The sequence below is a fragment of the Gorilla gorilla genome, chromosome 5, assembly GCF_029281585.2.
Source record: "Gorilla gorilla gorilla isolate KB3781 chromosome 5, NHGRI_mGorGor1-v2.1_pri, whole genome shotgun sequence".
NCBI classification, from domain to species: domain Eukaryota; kingdom Metazoa; phylum Chordata; class Mammalia; order Primates; family Hominidae; genus Gorilla; species Gorilla gorilla.
The window spans coordinates 99,304,306-99,323,132 of record NC_073229.2 but is presented as its reverse complement, the minus strand read 5'-3'; the positions used below and the strand labels follow the sequence as shown (position 1 = coordinate 99,323,132).

The window sequence follows — 18,827 nt, the reverse complement described above, 5'->3', positions numbered from 1 at the left end:
TAGCGCTGACCACTAGATAGCGCTGTCGGACAAGAAATCTGAGGGCTCGGAACCGCCGGGAGCCCAGGACTCAGAGGGTGAAGAGGTGGGAGCTGAACAGAGGAAGCGCGAAGGAGGCAGAGCCCGTGATATCGCCTGAGGAATAACAGCCACAGGGAGCTACCAAACGGAATAAATCCAACTGGCTCTTCCCCAGTCAATAAATATCACCAACGGATTCCAAAGGGTATTAGGAACTGGGTGCACCATTGAAAGGGGAAGGATGGAAGAGGGTTACCCGTTCTTTACCGTTTATCACACTGGGAGTCTAGCGTAAAGGCCCCAGGGGACCAAAATGCCAACCTCATGCTGGGAGGCCCCCGGATTGCCTCTTTGTACACATTTGAATTGCACTCGTGTCCCCGGGGAATGAGTGTACTTGAATTAGTTTCTGGAGGAGTCTGTGTAGTCCCCAACCCGGGAGTCCTCTCCTTCCTGTTCCTCTCATCCTACTCTGGAAGTTTTGCCTAAGGATCCTTTTTGTTGAGCTAGAGAGGAAGTTTGCAGGTGGTGGTTTGTGTTACCTACACTCCTTTGCAGCAACTATTTTCAGATACGTTAAATCTAAGTATGTGAACAAGAATGCCTCGAGCAAGAGAAGATGCCCACGCGGGTCCCCAGCACTCTGCTCTTGGCTGGAGAGGGCAATGTGCACGCCCTTGGGGACAGATGCCTCTTCCACCCAGTCTGCGGCCTCCAGCCGCAGGAAAGGGAAGCCCGTGACTGTCTTTGGATCCCCGGAGGGTGACTACTCAACTCCGGGGTTGATAGATGCATTGGCAGCTCGGAGCCAAATCAACAAGAGTTCTCTCTTTTAAACAACAACAACAAATCAACATTCAGAGTTACATGCTCCTCAGTCAACAACTCCGCCATCACACACACACACACACACACACACACACACACACACACACACACACACACACACACACACACACACACACAGAGAGAGAGAGAGAGAGAGAGAGAGAGAGAACATCTGGGCCGAAATACAAACACCAGCCAGCTTGGGCTGGCGTGCAAAGTAGAAGTTTTCCTTTTCCCTTTCTGGACGGGGTGTCGTTATCCGGGGGCTTCCCTGGCCGTTTCAGGCAGCGGAGCAGGCCAAGGGCGCAGCCCTACTGGGTGCCCGCTTGGCGGCCTGAGGGACTTCTCTGTTCTCGGGCTCGGTCTTTGAGGCTGCCACCAGTCCACGCGCGGTCTGCAAGCCTGGTTGGACTGGGCTCCCTGCTGTTTGTGTGTTGGGTGGGGAGGCGAGTGAAGGGCTAGCTTGGGTGCAGACGCCAGCTGTCGACAAATTCGGGGCTCAGTGACACCAGGGCAATGTGGCTGCAAGCCTGATTGGGCGCAACGTTGAGAAGGTCGGGTGTTTCATCCCTGGGACGCGCTCACTCACTAGGGGTTTGTCAGACACTCTGGTTGTGAGGATTTGAAGGGGGAAAATCTTGTGTACTGTGTAGGCTCTTTGTGCGAGCTGCCCAGCTGGACTTCGAGTGGGCTGTGTGGTTGGGGAATGTGCAGAGGCGGCGATTCCTATTTGTCTTCATTGTCTCCCTCTTGTCTTCTCTCTTGCTTTCGCCGGCTTCTGCTGGAGGCAGCCTGTGTGTGGGGAGATGTGCAGAAAGGGGAGCGCCCTACAAGTTCTTGTCATTCGAAAGGCAAGTTTGGAGGCTATCGCGCCTAGTGGAGAGGGAAGGCCAAATTTGCAGACGTCAGAGCCAATGGGGAAGAGAGATTTACATTGGGAGCATGCCCTCCGATTCTACTATGGCGGGCGGTTAGTTCCAGAGAAGCAGCTCCTCTGTTCCCTTGCGCCCCACCCCGGTCCTTTGTTGTTCAACGCTCCCCCAGCGTTACAGGAGTAACCTTTGGGCTTCAAGAGGCCAAAACGGTGCAGGGCCTATACTGAGGTCAGACGTTATAATCAGAATCTCTCCAGTAGCATTTTTCTGATTTCTTGGTGTGAGTGCTCGAAGCTTCCTCCCTTGCGCCTTGTACAATCTGGCAACCCTGAGTACCAGACTCCCTGCCCAGGAACAAGGGGTAGGATGCCAGGATGGAGGGGGCTGTAAGAAGAGGCGACGTTGTTGGTAGAATATCAGCCCCCTATTTGGCTTCTCCAGTATTGTGTGTGGAGGGGTGCTTTGGGGTTTCAAACTTACTCCTCTTCGCCCCTTTGGCCCCGCGAGGTTTTAAGGGCAGAGCTTTCAGTCCGAAGCCTCCGCTCGGGGCCAGGTTTTGCTCTGGTCCCGGTGAGAAGTTTCTGCAGTGGATGCAACTTGTTACTGAGCGGCTTCCTATTCTGAGAACTCCTGGGTTTCATAGCTTTCCTCTCCCTCTCTTTTGGCTCAACTTAAGCCTCCCAGTTCCGTCCTGAAGCACCAGGGGAGTGAGAAAGGACTGGGAAAGCCATCCCATCACTGAGCCCCGCGCGGGCGGCTGTCCGGGTTTCCAATCGCGCTTGGAGATTGAAAAAGACAGAAGGCGCGCCGCGTGTACAGACAGTTAGTTAATGGAAATCCTGTAAATCGGTTTTAAGTGCACCCAGGACAGAGGGGGAGGAAGATGGAGGTGGTGATATCAGATGAAGGATGGAGATCCGCAGGAGCTGGGGTGAATGGGTTACGCATCCTTGCATTTCCGAAAATGGGAGTCGCTCCCCTCCCCATTGTTCTTAATGTAGAAAAATTCATTAAAGAAATCGCAGGGATAGGGAAACCCGAGCTTCCCAGTCCGCCCCAAGTGGCGGAGTACGCGGCTTCCCTTGGCAGGGAACCCGGCTGCGGCTGTCCCCCTCTACGCTCCCTCCCTTCTCCCCGCCCCCCAGCGGGGCACTGCTACTACGGCGATCGCCACCTCACGCCGAAGGAATGCTCGAAGTATGCACACGTTCCCAAAAGTAGACCTCCTTCACCGCCGGAGGAGCATACATCACCCCGTGGCAGCCGTCCACCTTCTCAGGCGTTTCGTAACCGAGTAAACTGAGAGCTGGGAACAGCCCTCTATTAAGTAGCCCGCTGCGCGGAGTCTCTTTCCACTTGGCTAAGGCGAACCGTCCCAGACGCGTCCGCGCGCCGGCAGCTGCAGGCTCCGGCCATCTCCAGTCTTCCTGCCGCACCCGCCTCTCCTCCTGGGATTCTCCTCCTCCTCCTGGACTTCCCCGCAGCTGCCCACGCCTCGGCGGCCGCCAGGTGCTCCTGGAGCGCAGCGCCTATCGCCGGGGCGTGTGGGGGCCACACCGAGCACCAGCTTCTCCGACGCCGGGAAGCCACTGTCGCCGCCGCTACCTCTCCCTGTTGCCGCCGCCTCAGGTCAGCCTGGTTTCTGTCCCCTTTCCCCTACCCCCATCATTCCCAGAGACAACTCGGGAAACGGCGTCTAGCTTGCACCTTGCCCGGAGCGGTGAAGAATCCTGGGCGAGGACAGTTTGGACTTGTAATAGTGTAGATGGGCTAGAGCGTTGCCTTGTATACTGGGATTTGGTGATTCTTTGGGGTTTTTGAGGGAGAGGGGAATGTTGCTTTTCTTAAGAGCTGAGCAAGGTTTTGTGCACGCAAAGCATCCCGTTCAGTGTTTCCGTTTCTAGAGGAGTTTCATCTGTAGATGCTGTCGATTTCAGTGGAGGGCGCGCCGGGTTCTGGGGCGGCAGGGCCCTGGTTATCTCGCGGCTGTGGCTTTGTCGGGGAGGGCAGGCGTGCGGCGGGGGCGCTGGGAAGGTATTTTGGTGACGCACGGTGCGGAATTCTTTGGAGGGCCCGCTGAGTGCTCTGCAGCTCGTCGAGGCTGCACGGGTGTGTGTGGCATCTCGTAACAGATTCCTAGTGGAGTGTTCTGGCTCCTTCCTCCCCTACCTTTCAGAGCATCCGAGATGGTGGGTTAGGCAGCACTAGGGTACTCATTCTTGGCGGACTTTCCCCAGCTCCGGGAGAAAGTCCCCTCTCCGACTCCCTCCCGGTGCATTGGTGGAGGCCCTATTCGGGGTCTGTGAGATCTCCGCGGCGGTTTCCCACTCAGATCCTAGACTTGTGGGGATCAGAAAGCGTGGGTCGCCGGACTCGTTCACCGAGCGGAACAGGTACCCCCAAGCGGGCGACCTCGGGAGCCCTCCAGTGACCAGTTCAGGGCTCCCTGGGACTCTGGGCCAGGGAGACTCTGGATCCGGACTCTGTAGTCTTCTAGTGAATGCTGGGGAAGGATAGGGCAGGAAAGGAAATAAACGCTAAGCTCTCCTTTGGCTAATGCCAAGGTCGTGGTGGGTGGGAGAGGAGGTAGGCGACGCGCACGCGGTGTGTGTGTGTGTGTGTGTGTGTGTGTGTGTGTGTGTGTGTGTGTGTGTTTGTGTGATTTTCTTTTTAACTGGACGCGGGAGTTAAGGAATTGGGTTCTTCCAGCAGGGAATTGGGAGGGGGCGAGTTGGCAGAAGGGGACGAGTCCACTTAGCCCCCACTCCCACCCCAGTGGACTCATTTTTATTCATGAGGGTGAAGTGAGGGAGTCCTCGCTGCCACGTAGGGGCGGCCGCTTTCAGATATTTATGTCTGAGAATGCTCAATGAAGTGTTGCTAAGCATTCAAATGAATGTTTTGGCTAAAAAGGAGAGAAAGCGTTTCTTTTTTAAAACATATATTGACGGGATGCTTGGCTGGCTGGCGTTCCGATATCCCGGCGCGAGATGATTCATTCTTGCAGCTAAGTCGGGAAAGCGATAGGTGGCGATCGAGACCCAGCAAAAGTGTTACCGCTCAGGTTTTCGTTGAGTTCAGCTGTTAAAAAAAAAAAAAAAAATCTGCGCACAGCTTTTCGGTGGGTCGATTGTTCGCCTTTAACTTTTCGCGATCACGACTGCCAACTGAGTTGGAAATTATTATACCAAAGTTAAGGCAAGATGATTGGAACAATGGGCCAGTCTCACCTCTTGCTTTTCACTGATGTAGAAGAGGGTTAGAAATGTCAAACAGTTGTTAATTAGGAAGAAAGAAATTGCTAGACCCCTTAGATACTTAGGGCAGTGCCAAAATTTTAATCTTGGCTTCATAAAAAGGAGCTCCAGGCAATTTGGCACGCCTGCTCATCAGACATTTAAAATGCAATTTACACACAGGCTGAGGAAAGCTGCCCTCATGCTTTGTGCCAATAATTTGGAAAGTCATCGTTGGAGATTGTCAGTTTCTTTTCTCAAACAGGCCTCGACCTTTGGCTCATTTTTGCATTCCGACGCAGGACAGTCTCCTATCCCCCTCCATTTTTCCTGAGGCCTAGGCTGTTGGCTTACAATAATTTATGTACTTCAGAGTCAACTCTTTTTATGTTTTGCCACTGGCAACTTCCCAGTTCAGTTCCTTGCTAGTAGCTTTTGTCTTTGGGTTGAACCCTAGACTATTTTAGGAGATTCCATTCTGTAGACATGGGTTAAGTACCTACTGTGTGCTGGGAAACCACAAAGATGAATAAGATTCTTTGTCTTTAAGGAATTCATAATGTAATTACAAAATTAGAAAAAATCGGAACAGAACATATTCTCCTCTGGGGCATATATACTAATAATCTTCCAGCTTAAATAAACAGTTAAATACAAAGATTATTATTGATAATTTTTATTTAAAAACACGTTGGAAAAACAGACAAAGGTGTCTTGCTTCTTCCATTTTGCTGCCTTATTTGTTATTATGTATTTTGGAGTTGTTTTTCCCTCATCTCAGGTAAAGGATTTATCAGATGTGAAAACAACACAGTTAGCAGGAGGGTCAGGTTTCAGCTGGGCCTTACATATTTCTGTATAATCCATTTCAGATCTTAAAGAGCTGCATATTTGAAAGCAGAACAAAATGAAGAAAAAAGAGAATTAAAAAGGTTTATTATACTTTTCCAAATTACCCTGAGACCACTAAAGTACAGTTACCTAAAGAGTTCAGCAGCTAGGAAAAAGCAGTCAAATAAAATCCCCAGCTGGAAGAGATATTTAGTTGAGTGAGGGATAAAATGACCTCTGAATTAGCCATTACCCAGGCAGGATGAAGTCATGTGAGGGCTGGTAAAGGCCTTCACCCGGGATGCTAAGCAGGACCAGTCTCCAGGAGAACAGGACCCTTTTTAAACTTGAACTTCCTCCTAGGGCCATGATTAAACTTCTGTAGACGAACTTGACTTCCACTGCTTCACAATAGGCCCATTATGTGCTGGAGTAGGCCCTGTGGTTATTAAGGCAGATCTGGTCGGGTTCTGGACTAGGTCCAGGCTCCAGTGCTAACCTGGTTCAAGGCCTGCCCAGACCCAGTTCTGATGCGGTCACTGCTTCCTCCCGCAGATCTCTTCATGCCGCTGTAAGCTCGGAGGCCGAGGATGCGGAGTAGGCTTCCCCCAGCGCTTGCCGCCCTGGGCGCGGCCCTGCTCCTGTCTTCCATTGAGGCAGAAGGTAAAAGGCTCCCTTCCCCTTCACCGAGTGACAATGCAAAATTCGAGAAAGGAAAAAACACATCTTTCTTGCTTCTGTTGCTTGCTCTGTTTTCCCTGCGCTTCGTGCTTTCTCCGGTGGTTTCTCTCCTTCAGAGAAACGCCCCTTTCTCCTGAGGTTTGTCCATTTCCCAGCTCTCAGGTCCAGCTCTTTCGTATTCTGCTTAATGCATTCCGTACAGTGCTGTGTGGTCTTCTTGAGCTTGTCTCTGCGGTGTGCTGTCCACACTGCCACCTGCACTGCCGCCTAATAAGAGGACCAGCCGCCCGAGAGGGGGCGACGGCTGTAATCAGCGCAACCAACAGGACACCTCCGGGTGGCACCCAGGAGCCCCGAAGAGCGGGCGCACTCGCTCGCTTGGCTGGTAACCAACCACCTGGCTCGGGGCTGCGACCTCGGTGACCGAACACAATAAAAGACTCCAACAGCGCTGGCTCTGCGCCTCTGTGTGCTTTGTGGGGAGCTCAGTCGGCGGGGCGGACGGTGCGGGCAGATGAGCCAGCAGCCAAGCAGTTTGGGGGATGATGGCAGGCAAGCGGAGATCCGGGACCCCAGGTGTTCGCACGACCTAGGGTCGCGGCTGTCCCAGTTGGTTAGCAGGGCTCCAAGGCGCGTGGCCTGGACTGGCCCAGCTCAGACAGGTTGAGCCCGGGCCAAGGTTTCCAGCCTGGGAAGCGAGCGCGCGCCGGAGTTGCTGGGCACCACCTCCGGTGTCCTGCCCTTGCTCCATCCTGCCTCCCTCAGGGACAGCCGGGTGCGTCGGACCTTCCCGCGGAGGCAGTGGGGCGCTCCGAGATGGGTTTCCAAAACGGCGCCGTGTGGCCCCTCCTCTAGAAAATGGAGGGCTTTTGTTAGATGTCCCACCCAATTTTATTTGTTGTGTGCACTTGATGTCTTAATTTCTCAGTGTTCATTAAACAAGCCATTTCTATATGTCAACCCCATGGCGGCTTCTGTGGTCCCTCAGTTGTCACTGGAGTCCTGACAAATTAGTTTTCTTATTCTGCAAAGAAAATGGGGTAATGTCATGAAAGATATCTTTTTTTTTTCAATAAAGAAATACCCCTGATGAAGTTAAGGGAGGAAAAAAAACACTTCTGCCAAGTGACAGCTGTGGAAGTTCTGGGTTGAGGTGTGCTTTTTTAGAGGCTGTGAGAAAGTATGGTTGTTTGCATGATTATGCCAAGGTTTTCAAGGTTTCTATAGTGTTGGATTTTCTACTTCAAGACTACAGGTAAAAAAAAAATTAGGGGAAGCAGAGTGTTTCCAAAATGTATGGCATGTTAAGAAAAGTGACAGAAACTTGCTGACTTTTCTTAGCTGATGAATATTTTATGAATGTAGAGGCTTTTCAGAGTGGCCTCTGTGAAGTAATAGTCAGATGAGGTTGCTTTTAATGTTCCTTTCTATGTCGTTGTTAGGAAGGAATTTTATTTGAGGAACTTCTGGAGGCCCTACTACAGATATTTTTAGATAATTCACTGAAGTGGCCCATTTATTGCTCATTAAGAAAATAGTTATTTGAAAATCAGAAAGAGTTGAGAATTCTTAGAAAAAGAATTAGGCTGGAAATGATGTAAGTGGAAAAAATTGATTCTGAATTAGATATTGGCTGGTTAGCAAAGTGCAGTTAGAAAGAACAGCTTACTATCTACATTTCTGATTATTCCCATATTATATTTTATCTTTTAAATTTGTATTTATTTCCATTTGGTACAGCTCTTTTTTTTTTTTGCTTTCTTAAACTGTGTCTTTTCTTGTATCCCATCTCCTTAAGTTAGTATTTAATAATTATATTTTAATAGGATTCATTTTTTGGCCTTATTCTCTAGTTTGGCATTGTCAAATAGAAATATGGTATGAGCCACAAATGTAAGCCACATATGTAACCTACATTTTTTTCTGGTAGCCATATTCAAAATGGAAAAAGAAACAGGATAAATTAAATTTTATAATGTATTTTATTTAACCTAAATTATTTCATCATGGAGCCAATATGAAAATTATTAGTGAGATACTTGACTTTTTTTGTACTAAGTCTTTGACAATTGGGTGTGTATTTTATACTTACAGTACAGTTTATTCTTTAAGTTATTTTTATTTTTCCTGAGACAGAGTCGCGCTCTGTTGCCCAGGCTGGAGTGTAGTGGCTTGATCTCAGCTCACTGCAGCCTCCGCCTCCTGGGTTCAAGTGATTCCCATGCCTTAACCTCCTGAGTAGCTGGTACTACAGGGGTTTGCCACCATGCCTGGCTAATTTTTGTATTTTTAGTAGAGACGGGGTTTCACCATGTTGGCCAGGCTGGTCTCGAACCCCTGGCCTCAATTGATTCACCTGCCTCGGCCTCCCAAAGTGCTGGGATTACAGGCAGCACAGTTAGTTTTGTACTGGCCACATTTTAAGAGCTTGCTAGCCACAGATGTCTGGTTGCTCCCGTGTCGGACAGCACAGCTCTGCTGTTGACTACTAAGTGGTGCTAGGAGCCTTTGAAGGGCTAACAAAATTTGGGGCCCAAAGCCTTTCTGGGGACACTGGGCTGGAACCAGAATTTCTTTGAAATATTTCTGTTGGGGGCATTTCAAAATTTCAACTTGGGACTCTATTTGGTACCATGCCATTTTGATCTGAGTCCTAAAGTAGCCACAGTTACGTTTCTTTTCCTTTCATGACTCACACTTGCACTCTTATATTCATATTATTTTATTACCATTTTCTATGACCTTAATGTTTTGTATATTAAAAACCCAATACCTTTTTGAAAACATTAAAATGTTTTGGTATTCACTTTTTGCATTTCTTCTTTTTTATAGTGGTAATATTTTTGTCTTGTTTTTCTTCTGCTTATCTGTATTAGGAGCTATATTTTTCATACTATGTTATCTTGTCCTATAGAAATAAGAGTGGAAATGACTTTTTTCACTTCAGTATTTATAATTTTTAGCCACTGCAGAGACTTTATCAACCACATCACTGCATAGACTTTATCAACTGTATCTGAGTGGCCTAGAATGTATGAATTATTTTTGGTTCATGTATGATACAGTATGTTAATTATCCTGTAGAAAACTTAACACTTTGCATATAAAGGTTAATGGTCAGTATTCCCTGAGAACTGGGCACTTTTCTAATTAATCTAGGATTAGAGATGAATACAAGTTTTCTGAAAAACAGAGTGTTAATTTTGGTTAGTCTGATTTATAGTTTATAATATATAATGAACAATTGAATATTATCAATTCATCAGTGAGTTGTGGCTATAGCTTTGTCTTGTGTCTAGATTGAGACTAATTTGTATATATTTTTATAATCCTATGTCTAATTTGTGTTATAACAGAAATTTCAAACTAGAGGCTAACATAGAGATCATCTATTCTACTTCTCTCGTTTTCCAAATGAGAAAATGAGGCCCAGAGAGGCTGAATCACTTGGTCAACTAATGCACTTACTTAGATATGAAAAACAGACAAGACCCCAGTCTTCTAGTCCTAGGTTAGTGCTGCTTTGGTCACACTGTGCTTTCTTTGTGCTTGACAACTGGTTGATCCGGAAAGTTTAATGAGAGGGCATTTTGTAATGTGTACAAAATAATCTGTAGCTTATTCTAAAATATTATTTTTTCAACTGATTATTTATGGTACCTTGAAAACTCAAATGAAATGAATTTCTGTATCATGGCAAAGATCATTAAAGTTATGCTAATTTTGCATGGCAAATGTAAATTAATGCCTATAGAATATAGTTAACTCATCACTTATTGCACACTTGTCAAGATTTCTCCTATTAAGGTAGTGTCCTTTCCAGTGTTGTTATCACAGATATCAAACTAAAGATCTTGCTAGTTCATCAAGATATTTTAGTAGTGTATTCTTAGTTTTGATATATCTATAGCGCATTATATATACTTACCAAAACTTATTAGACTCATCTACTCCCTCTCATCCATTTTCCCACCTGTCTATCCATCCTTCCCTTCATTCATCTCTGCAGTGGCCGGTAATTTCTTGGACATAGCCCCTTTTTGGGTGCCCTATTAAAAATGTTTCAAAAAGTTATATATCAAGATGGACACTTTAGTTTTAAATGCTTGAACAAGTGTATAAAGTTAATATACCAAATTTCATCTATATCTGAATTGGAGATACCTGAATACCACATATTTATGTATATATGTATAATAATATGTAATATGTAATAACAATATTACATATGTAATACATATGTAATATGTATAATATATACACATATAATTATACATGTATGTATATATAAATCAGCTACATATAAATATTGTTTATATTTACAAGTATAGGTATATATTAAAAATACGTATATATTAAACCCATTTATGCCTAGTGTTCCACTATTGGAATGCTAAGCATGTGGGAGTGATTTATATCCTACTGCTCAAGGTCATTGCCAAGGTCTGATTACAAAAATTCAAAAAATTGCAACCTCAGGTATAAACGGGTTAAAAGCAACTACATATAAATATTGTTTTCTAAAGTTAATTTTTGATGGAAATATTTCTTCTACTTTGCATTTAATCTAGTACAGTAGAAAACTGTATGTTTTGTAGTCAAACCATGTAATCCAAGTGTTGTTGCCTATTGGCTGTGTTAATCTCTCTGAATTTCACTGATTTATCTGTAAAACAGGGATAATAAGGCCCATCATTGGGTTCTTATAAGGAAAAAAGCAGCAACACAGTAACCAGCTCTCTGCCTGTTATAGAGAACACTCAGCAAGTTTCAGCTATTATAAATCATTCCCAAAATGTCCTAAATCCTGCCAGTTTATGTAACAAAAATTTCATCAGAATGAGTCTTCATAGCATAGCGTTTTGATAACAAAAAACATTATCTGTAAATATGAAATTAAACTATAAGAATAAAGATACTTAAAATTTTAGTCTCTTCACTGTCAGTATTCAGGTTTTTTGAACATATGTAAGGTTGTTATTTATTTGTAATTTTCATTCTGTTTCTCTTGGTTTGGATTCTCATCCTATGCAACTATGGCTCTTTGCAGTTATAATCAATATGCAGCTAGTGCATAATTGAAAATTTCCGGGCTGGGCACAGTGGCTTATTCCTACAATCCCAGCACTGTGGAAGGCCGAGGAGGGCGGATCACCTGAGGTCAGGACTTCAAGAGCAGCCTGACCAACATGGAGAAACCCCGTCTCTACTAAAAATACAAAATTAGCCAGGCATGGTGGAGCACGCCTGTAATCCTTGCTACTCAGGAGGCTGAGGCAGGAGAATCGCTTGAACCTAGGAGGCTGAGTTTGCGGTGAGCCAAGTTCGTACCACTGCACTCCAGCCTGGGCAACAAGAGCGAAACTCCGTCTCAAAAAAAAAAAAAAAAAAAAGAAAGAAAAGAAAGGAAAAGAAAAGAAAAGAAAATTTCCAGCATCAGCATTGTCTTAGGGAACACTTAGACTCTGTGATGATGTGATGGTGTTTATGAATTATTTTTATGTAAAAGAAAATATTTTTAAAATTAATAAAGTACATTTTTCAGCACTGATTTATGTTGACACGGGTCATACACTCACATCTGCTTTATTATTATTTTTTCATGAAACAAACAAATGTACAAATAGAATGGCATGCCTGAAAAGCTGTACATGCAATAAAATCGGCCAGAAGAAAAGTGAAGCGGGCTCTCTGTTGTACCCATGCGGGTTGGCCATTCTTTCCTACTTTGATTCCCACATACCACAGTTTCTATGAACACCTCAAGATCCTCTGAAATGTTAAAGACTTTTCCCCACAGTCAATTTTTCAGTTTATCTGGAATCCTGGTCATTTGGATATCAACAAGGGGGGCTGCTACTGCCCTTCAGCAGTTTTAACCTAATGTCCGCTGCTTCAGGTCATTTTCCTTCCAAGGTTGGTGGTACTGTTTTTCCATGTACTGATTTTTTTTAAAAGCATGCTCAGGCCAGTGTGTCTGCCTTTGCATTAAATTTGTCCTGAGCCATTGCTATTGGAACAATATTTTATAATGATATTTTTAATACCCGTTGTCCTATTAACATCTGTTGCATGCATGTTATACTAAGTGATGAGTACAGCTAAACCTCAAAATATGATTAAAGACTGAAGAATGTTGAGTAATTAAACTATGCATGTAGATTAATAGTCTAATCTCACTGCCTGTGTATGGATAGTAAGAATATAACATTCATTCCAATACTAGTATATCCAATAAAAATAAAAAGCCATCTCCTACAGTTGGACGCAGCAGTCCACTAAAGCAAATGTTTGCTTAATTATTTCCATTAAAACATGTTATTAATATTACATAAATCTTTAACCCCAGTTAAATTCTGTGACTCATGTCTCAAAGCTGCTAGTGTATTTTAATTGACCTTTGAAAAAACCTAAAAGGAAATTGTAATCTCTCAAAACAGATGCAAAAATTCTGACTCACAAGGAATACTTTCAGACTAAAACATTTTAAGAAGAGTGTCGCTGAAAGTCATCTTAATTTGTTGACCTGTTTCAAGAGTAATAATTTTTAATTCATCAACCATGCACTGACAGTGAGTCAGTACAATGCTGCATGATGAGGCATGAACATTGTAGAGAGAATATCATTATAAAATATTTAGGAAACGTCTTTGTGTAATGACTACTGTACATGGAGGCTTTTGTTCATTGTGGGAAACTAAAAACAAGTCAACATTTCATTGACACATGCATGATGCTCTATAGTTTTGTATGTAAACTATTTCTTTCTGTACTTTTCAGTTATTCCTGTCATTGACTTTTCCAAGTTTTTATGCGCAGTCATGTCTTCAGATCACTGATCCTTCTTCACTGTTTTCTTTAAGTTCTGTAAATAAATGTCCATAAATATACATTGATGTTGTCTTTTCATAATTAACCATTGTTTTGTAAAGGACCATACTGGCATTTTAATCTAAAATGCCCTTTCTAGTATGGAGTATACCTGCTGCAAAGGAAATAATAATGTTGGTTTACACCCTGGAACATTCAGCAAGCTGGTGTAAACAGGCAGAATATTAGTTTTATAAACTTTTGAATATCACTATATATTTATAAATTATTAACATCACTTATTTTTGAATACTTGCCTATGAATATGAATATACATTTAAATGTATATTTCCTTGTCAGATATAACTGTTTCCCATGATTCCTCATTTTCATTAAAATATATTTTTCATCTCTGCTACATATTGAAATTTATCAAATAACAATGAATAATTACAAGGCAAATAATGCAGAGAATGAACCAAAACCATTGTTGATTCTTGTCCATATTATGGGAAAAAACATATTATGTCAATGTTTGAATTAACTTCTCTGGTTGTAAGCAGGTTGTGATTTGGCATGCTTGTTCAAAATGCACTCAGCATGTATCGAAATTCCTTTAATTGTTATGTGAATTGTTTGCATATGTGGTTATTATATGTGATTTCATTGTACTTGTATGTACTTGTATCCAAATATGTTTCTATTATGCTTGATTTTGCTGGCCATTCTTGAATGACCTAGCAACTCAAGAATCAAAAGTGTTTTGTGCTGTCTTCTGTAATATGTATACTCTCTGATGTTTTGTCAGCTTTTAGTTTTATTCTTATCCAACAACATATCTTTTATATTTGTTGGAAACAAATTTATGCAAAGACAATTTTAGAAAGCTTTGCTCAACACAATTCTTTATTAATTAAATTGACCATTTTGTGACATTGAAAAGTTTAATAATATAAACTCTCTCTTTTGCAGTTGACCCACCTTCAGACTTGAATTTTAAAATTATAGATGAAAATACTGTTCATATGTCATGGGCAAAACCAGTTGATCCAATTGTGGGTTACAGAATAACGGTGGACCCTACAACGGGTAAGTTTTGAGACTGGGGTTTTAGGACAGAAGCATCATGATGATATAACTCAATCTCCACCTCTTCTCCCATTTCATCATGAAGAAGCTGAGCTTTAGGAAGCCTGAGGGTTTGATCCATGTCACCAGACATTTGCTGAACTCAGGTTTCAGATTTCCAGTCTAGTATCCACTATTATATTTTAATGTTATTGAGTTTAACATGTTTTGCTGTGGTGGGCTGTTATTATTAAAAACTGACTCTATTTTTACCTGATCAGAATATTGTTAGTAACCTTTGATCTTATAGAATCAAATCCTCATTCCTTGGCATTCTTCTTGAATTACTTAATCTTTTCAACGTTTAAAGTATCAGCTGATGAAGTAAGTTGTTACACCTTACCCAGTGTCCTACACATTTCAGTATCCAGGAAACACCATTCTGTGATAATGGTAAACAACCATGATGACAGATAAGAATTTACTTTGGCTAGGTGGATTCCATAGACACTAGGCTGAATCCTTGGAAAACAAAACAAAACTTGTTTTGCTTGTTCTCAGGCATTATCTTTAGTGTTAATAATGTTGCCAAAATGTGGAGAACCAAACTCTATTGATTAATTTTTAGTTCTAAAATGGAATGAGAAAATAACCATTTCCACTGACTGTAAACTAGTTCAACCATTGTGGAAGACAGTGTGGTGATTCCTTAAGGATCTAGAACTAGAAATACCATTTGACCCAGCCATCCCATTTCTGGGTATATACCCAAAGGATTATAAATCATGCTGCTATAAAGACACATGCACACGTATGTTCATTGTGGCACTTATTCACAATAGCAAAGACTTGGAACCAACCCAAATGTCCATCAATGATAGACTGGATTAAGAAAACGTGGCACATATATACCATGGAATACTATGCAGCAATAAAAAAGGATGAGTTCATGTCATTTATAGGGACATGGATGAAGCTGGAAACCATCATTCTTAGCAAACTGTTGCAAGGACAAAAAACCAAACACCGCATGTTCTCACTTATAGGTGGGAATTGAACAATGAGAACACTTGGACACAGGAAGGGGAACATCACACACTGGGGCCTGTCATGGGGTGTGGGGAGGGGGGAGGAATAGCATTAGGAGATATACCTAATGTAAAGAGTTGATGGGTGCAGCACACCAACATGGCACATGTATACATACGTAACAAACCTGCATGTTGTGCACATGTACTCTAGAAGTTAAAGTATAATTTAAAAAATAGTAAAAAAAACAAAGAAAGAAAATAACTACTTCCACTAACATTGGCTAAATGGTAGGAAGAAGTCTTGACTGGCTTACAGTAGAGATGGAAGATGTCAACACAACTTATTACTAGAACTGTGTTTATCTATCTTTTAGCCTTTAAAAATACCAATGATTTTACATGTTGATTTACCAGGAAACATAGCTTTTTTTAAAAAGATGATTTAAAAACTTAAAAAGGGGTAAAAAATTTACTTTTTTCTCTTTCAATCTTTTCTCCCCAAATATATTTGCAGTTAACATATTCATTCCAAATCAGAAAATCAGTTCTAACAGGGTCCATCCAGTTTCTAGATGTTGGGAATAACTGACACCTAACACTTCCAAAACTGGCACTGGGGCTACCCAACCTGGCAGAGTCTGAGTGTCTTGATGTCCTCTGGGGATCTTGGTTGGTTTTGCATGTTCCACCTGCAAACCAAGAGCATTTTTCAGTGGTCTGGTGCACCTGTTATCTTTCCTAATTATTTATATTTTGATGAAAACAATATAATTAAAAATATCATCAGGCACGTAATTCCCAGGAACCACCAGGTTTCCTGATTGAATTGAGAATTAACAGAATCTAGAAGGGAGTACATAACTGCCAAAATATAAGTAAACACCTAGTATACTGGACCTTGAAATATTTGATACCTGCTTAAGTCAATGCAGAGGTCAATGTTACCTATTAAGGCATGTAGCCATTTGAGTATGGAATATGCACTGCTTCCACACAGATTTTTTCCCACTAGGGGTTGGTCTTAACCTATGGGGTTTGTTTTCTTTGAGTTTATTTTCATCTCTTATTTCTCTCTCTCTGCTCTCCTCCAATGCATAATTTAAAATTAAATTCATTTTCTCTGCTTTATCTCTCATTTATAAAACTGTTATCTACCATTAGTCTCCAAAACCAATGAAAGATTTTTAGTTCGATATTCTGGTATACCTTTAAACTAGAAATGTCTTGAATTCTCAAACAAGTATTAAATATGATTGTAACAAATAAAAGCAATACCAGTCCATTTATTAAATTTCTAAAATTCAAAATTTTAGTTTTGGAAGGCAGTAAAAAATAATGTTTGAGTGTCCTGAAAAAATGTATATACTGAATTTTTCAGATTTTGCGTACCTCTGGGAATTACAATGTATTGTGTTGTGTTATATGTGAAAAATGTTTTGTTGCATTCATATTTTTCCTTTTTATATTTCCAGATGGGCCTACTAAAGAATTTACCCTTGCAGCTAGTACCACTGAAACTTTATTGTCAGAACTTGTACCTGAAACAGAGTATGTGGTGACAATAACTTCATATGATGAAGTAGAAGAAAGTGTACCAGTTATAGGACAACTAACAAGTAAGCACACATATAAATTAAAATATTTGTATAATTTTTATTTTGCAGAAGGTTTTTCCAACTTCAGATTTAATCTTTTATGATACAAAATTAATTTATACCAGTACTAACTATTTTTTTCTGTTATCCTAGTTATTAGTGGACATGAATAATTCATTCCTGATTTATAACTCTGGTCTCTGGAAACAGCAGGAATGTTATGAATGAAGACCATTAAAAATGTTAAACTTTGCTGGACAACAATGTGAATATCTTTTTGAAATATCTCAAAAACATCACTAAAATAACTTACTTGTAAGGGAATGATTATTTGGCAGTATTCTATGACCAGCTGGGCAGAGCCATACATTTAAGAGACAATAACAAAAACTAATATAATATATTTATTCTATTTTAAAGAGAATATCTGCTTGGGTTCATTTCCTTTTGTAATAATAAAGTTTTAACTTAGTTCAAACAGGTAGTTCGACAAAGCCAGTGGAGAAGAAACCTGGAAAAACCGAGATACAAAGTGAGTGTTTCTCTTACTATTTTTGCTTAGATTCATGGAAGTCATAAATGTAGGATAGAACAGATGTTCCAATTATATACATAGATTGATCTTATTCCTATATTAATTTCTATAAGCTTTATCTAGAAGGAGCACAGACAATATAAAAATAATGTAAAACTAAGTCATTATAACCTAAGTTCTGACATTCTAGCTAGTTTTTCATTCTACTTACTAGATATTCTTTTCAATGGGAGTGTTTTGAAATTGTGTGTGTCCAACCTTTCCTGCAGGATTTTGGCAGTAGGTGAAAACAAAGCACATCTCAGGACTCAACTCATTTCTCAAAGACAAACTGATAGCAGTAGGTGGTACTTAGGAATATGTGAGAAATACAGGGCTGGAACATGAGAGAGATGCCCTCAGCTAGTGTTCAAAGTAATACAATTGCCATGAAAATACTTTTCTAAGTCTATGTGTATGTTATGCTCTTCTCTAGGTTATTTACATGGCCTTAGTTGATGGTAGTTGTAACCTTTTTGAGAGTCTCTGTAACACACCTCTTATAAATTGGTGCATTTGTAATCAGATGAAAGCAATTTTATTTAGTCTAGATCTTGCAGTTATTAGCCTCCTTTTGTCTTATATTGCTTTTCTGACTTATGGGGATAGATCCTTAAGGGGTTTCTTGGACTTCTAATTTTGTCATCTCATAAAACTTGGATTTATGACCCAGAATGACAATAAAAAGATTATAAACACAAAGGTCTCTTTATCTGGAAATATCCCCTCCAGATCACTGTTTATCATTATTTCAGATGCTAATATTTTCAACAATTATTATTTATTTTAAATTGAGGTATTATGCCAAGTATTGACTTTTTAATAGGCTTAAATTGACCTATTAAATAGTGTGCAAAACTTATTTAAGCATACAACTTGTATTTATTTGGCTTGCAAAATTTTTCAGCACCCTCTCCTTCTCTTCCTAGCCAAATACTTCTTTTATTACCTATCAGCTGACTGCAAGAACAAAATCATCATCAGAAAATTCACTTGGTATTGCATTACAAATACAGATTTTCATAAAACCAACCTGACCTCCACCATAGAAAGAAGGAAAGATAACATATTCAGTTACAAAAGCTGATCATTGTATTTTGATAATTTCAGGATACCACATGGATTTTTAACTTTTGAATAAAAATAATTGTTTACCCTCTTTGTTCACTAAAAGTAGGTTTTAATTGTCAAATTTAAATATATTGATAATTAGGACTATATATTTTGGCTATTTTGCATAATTTTATGCTTGTTTTTACTTCTGTTAGGCTCCCTTA

General features: G+C 41.3%; 1 protein-coding gene across 7 annotated transcripts in view; it reads left to right on the top strand.

Annotated features, from left to right (window-relative positions):
* The first annotated feature begins 2,868 nt into the window (after positions 1 to 2,868).
* The window catches only part of COL12A1 (collagen type XII alpha 1 chain), a 122,138-nt gene continuing 106,179 nt past the window's right edge, over positions 2,869 to 18,827 (top strand). For 4 of the 7 annotated variants that reach the window (XM_063707710.1, XM_063707711.1, XM_063707708.1 and 1 more), the window contains exons 1-5: positions 2,920 to 3,353; positions 6,347 to 6,454; positions 14,255 to 14,371; positions 16,854 to 16,997; positions 17,449 to 17,508. In XM_063707710.1, the coding sequence (XP_063563780.1) occupies positions 6,382 to 6,454; positions 14,255 to 14,371; positions 16,854 to 16,997; positions 17,449 to 17,508 (394 nt within the window). In that variant the 5' untranslated portion in view covers positions 2,920 to 3,353; positions 6,347 to 6,381. Of the gene's footprint in view, positions 3,354 to 6,346; positions 6,455 to 14,254; positions 14,372 to 16,853; positions 16,998 to 17,448; positions 17,509 to 18,827 lie in introns of all 7 variants that reach the window. The other 3 variants (XM_063707712.1, XM_063707713.1, XM_063707709.1) reach the window with 2 other exon arrangements.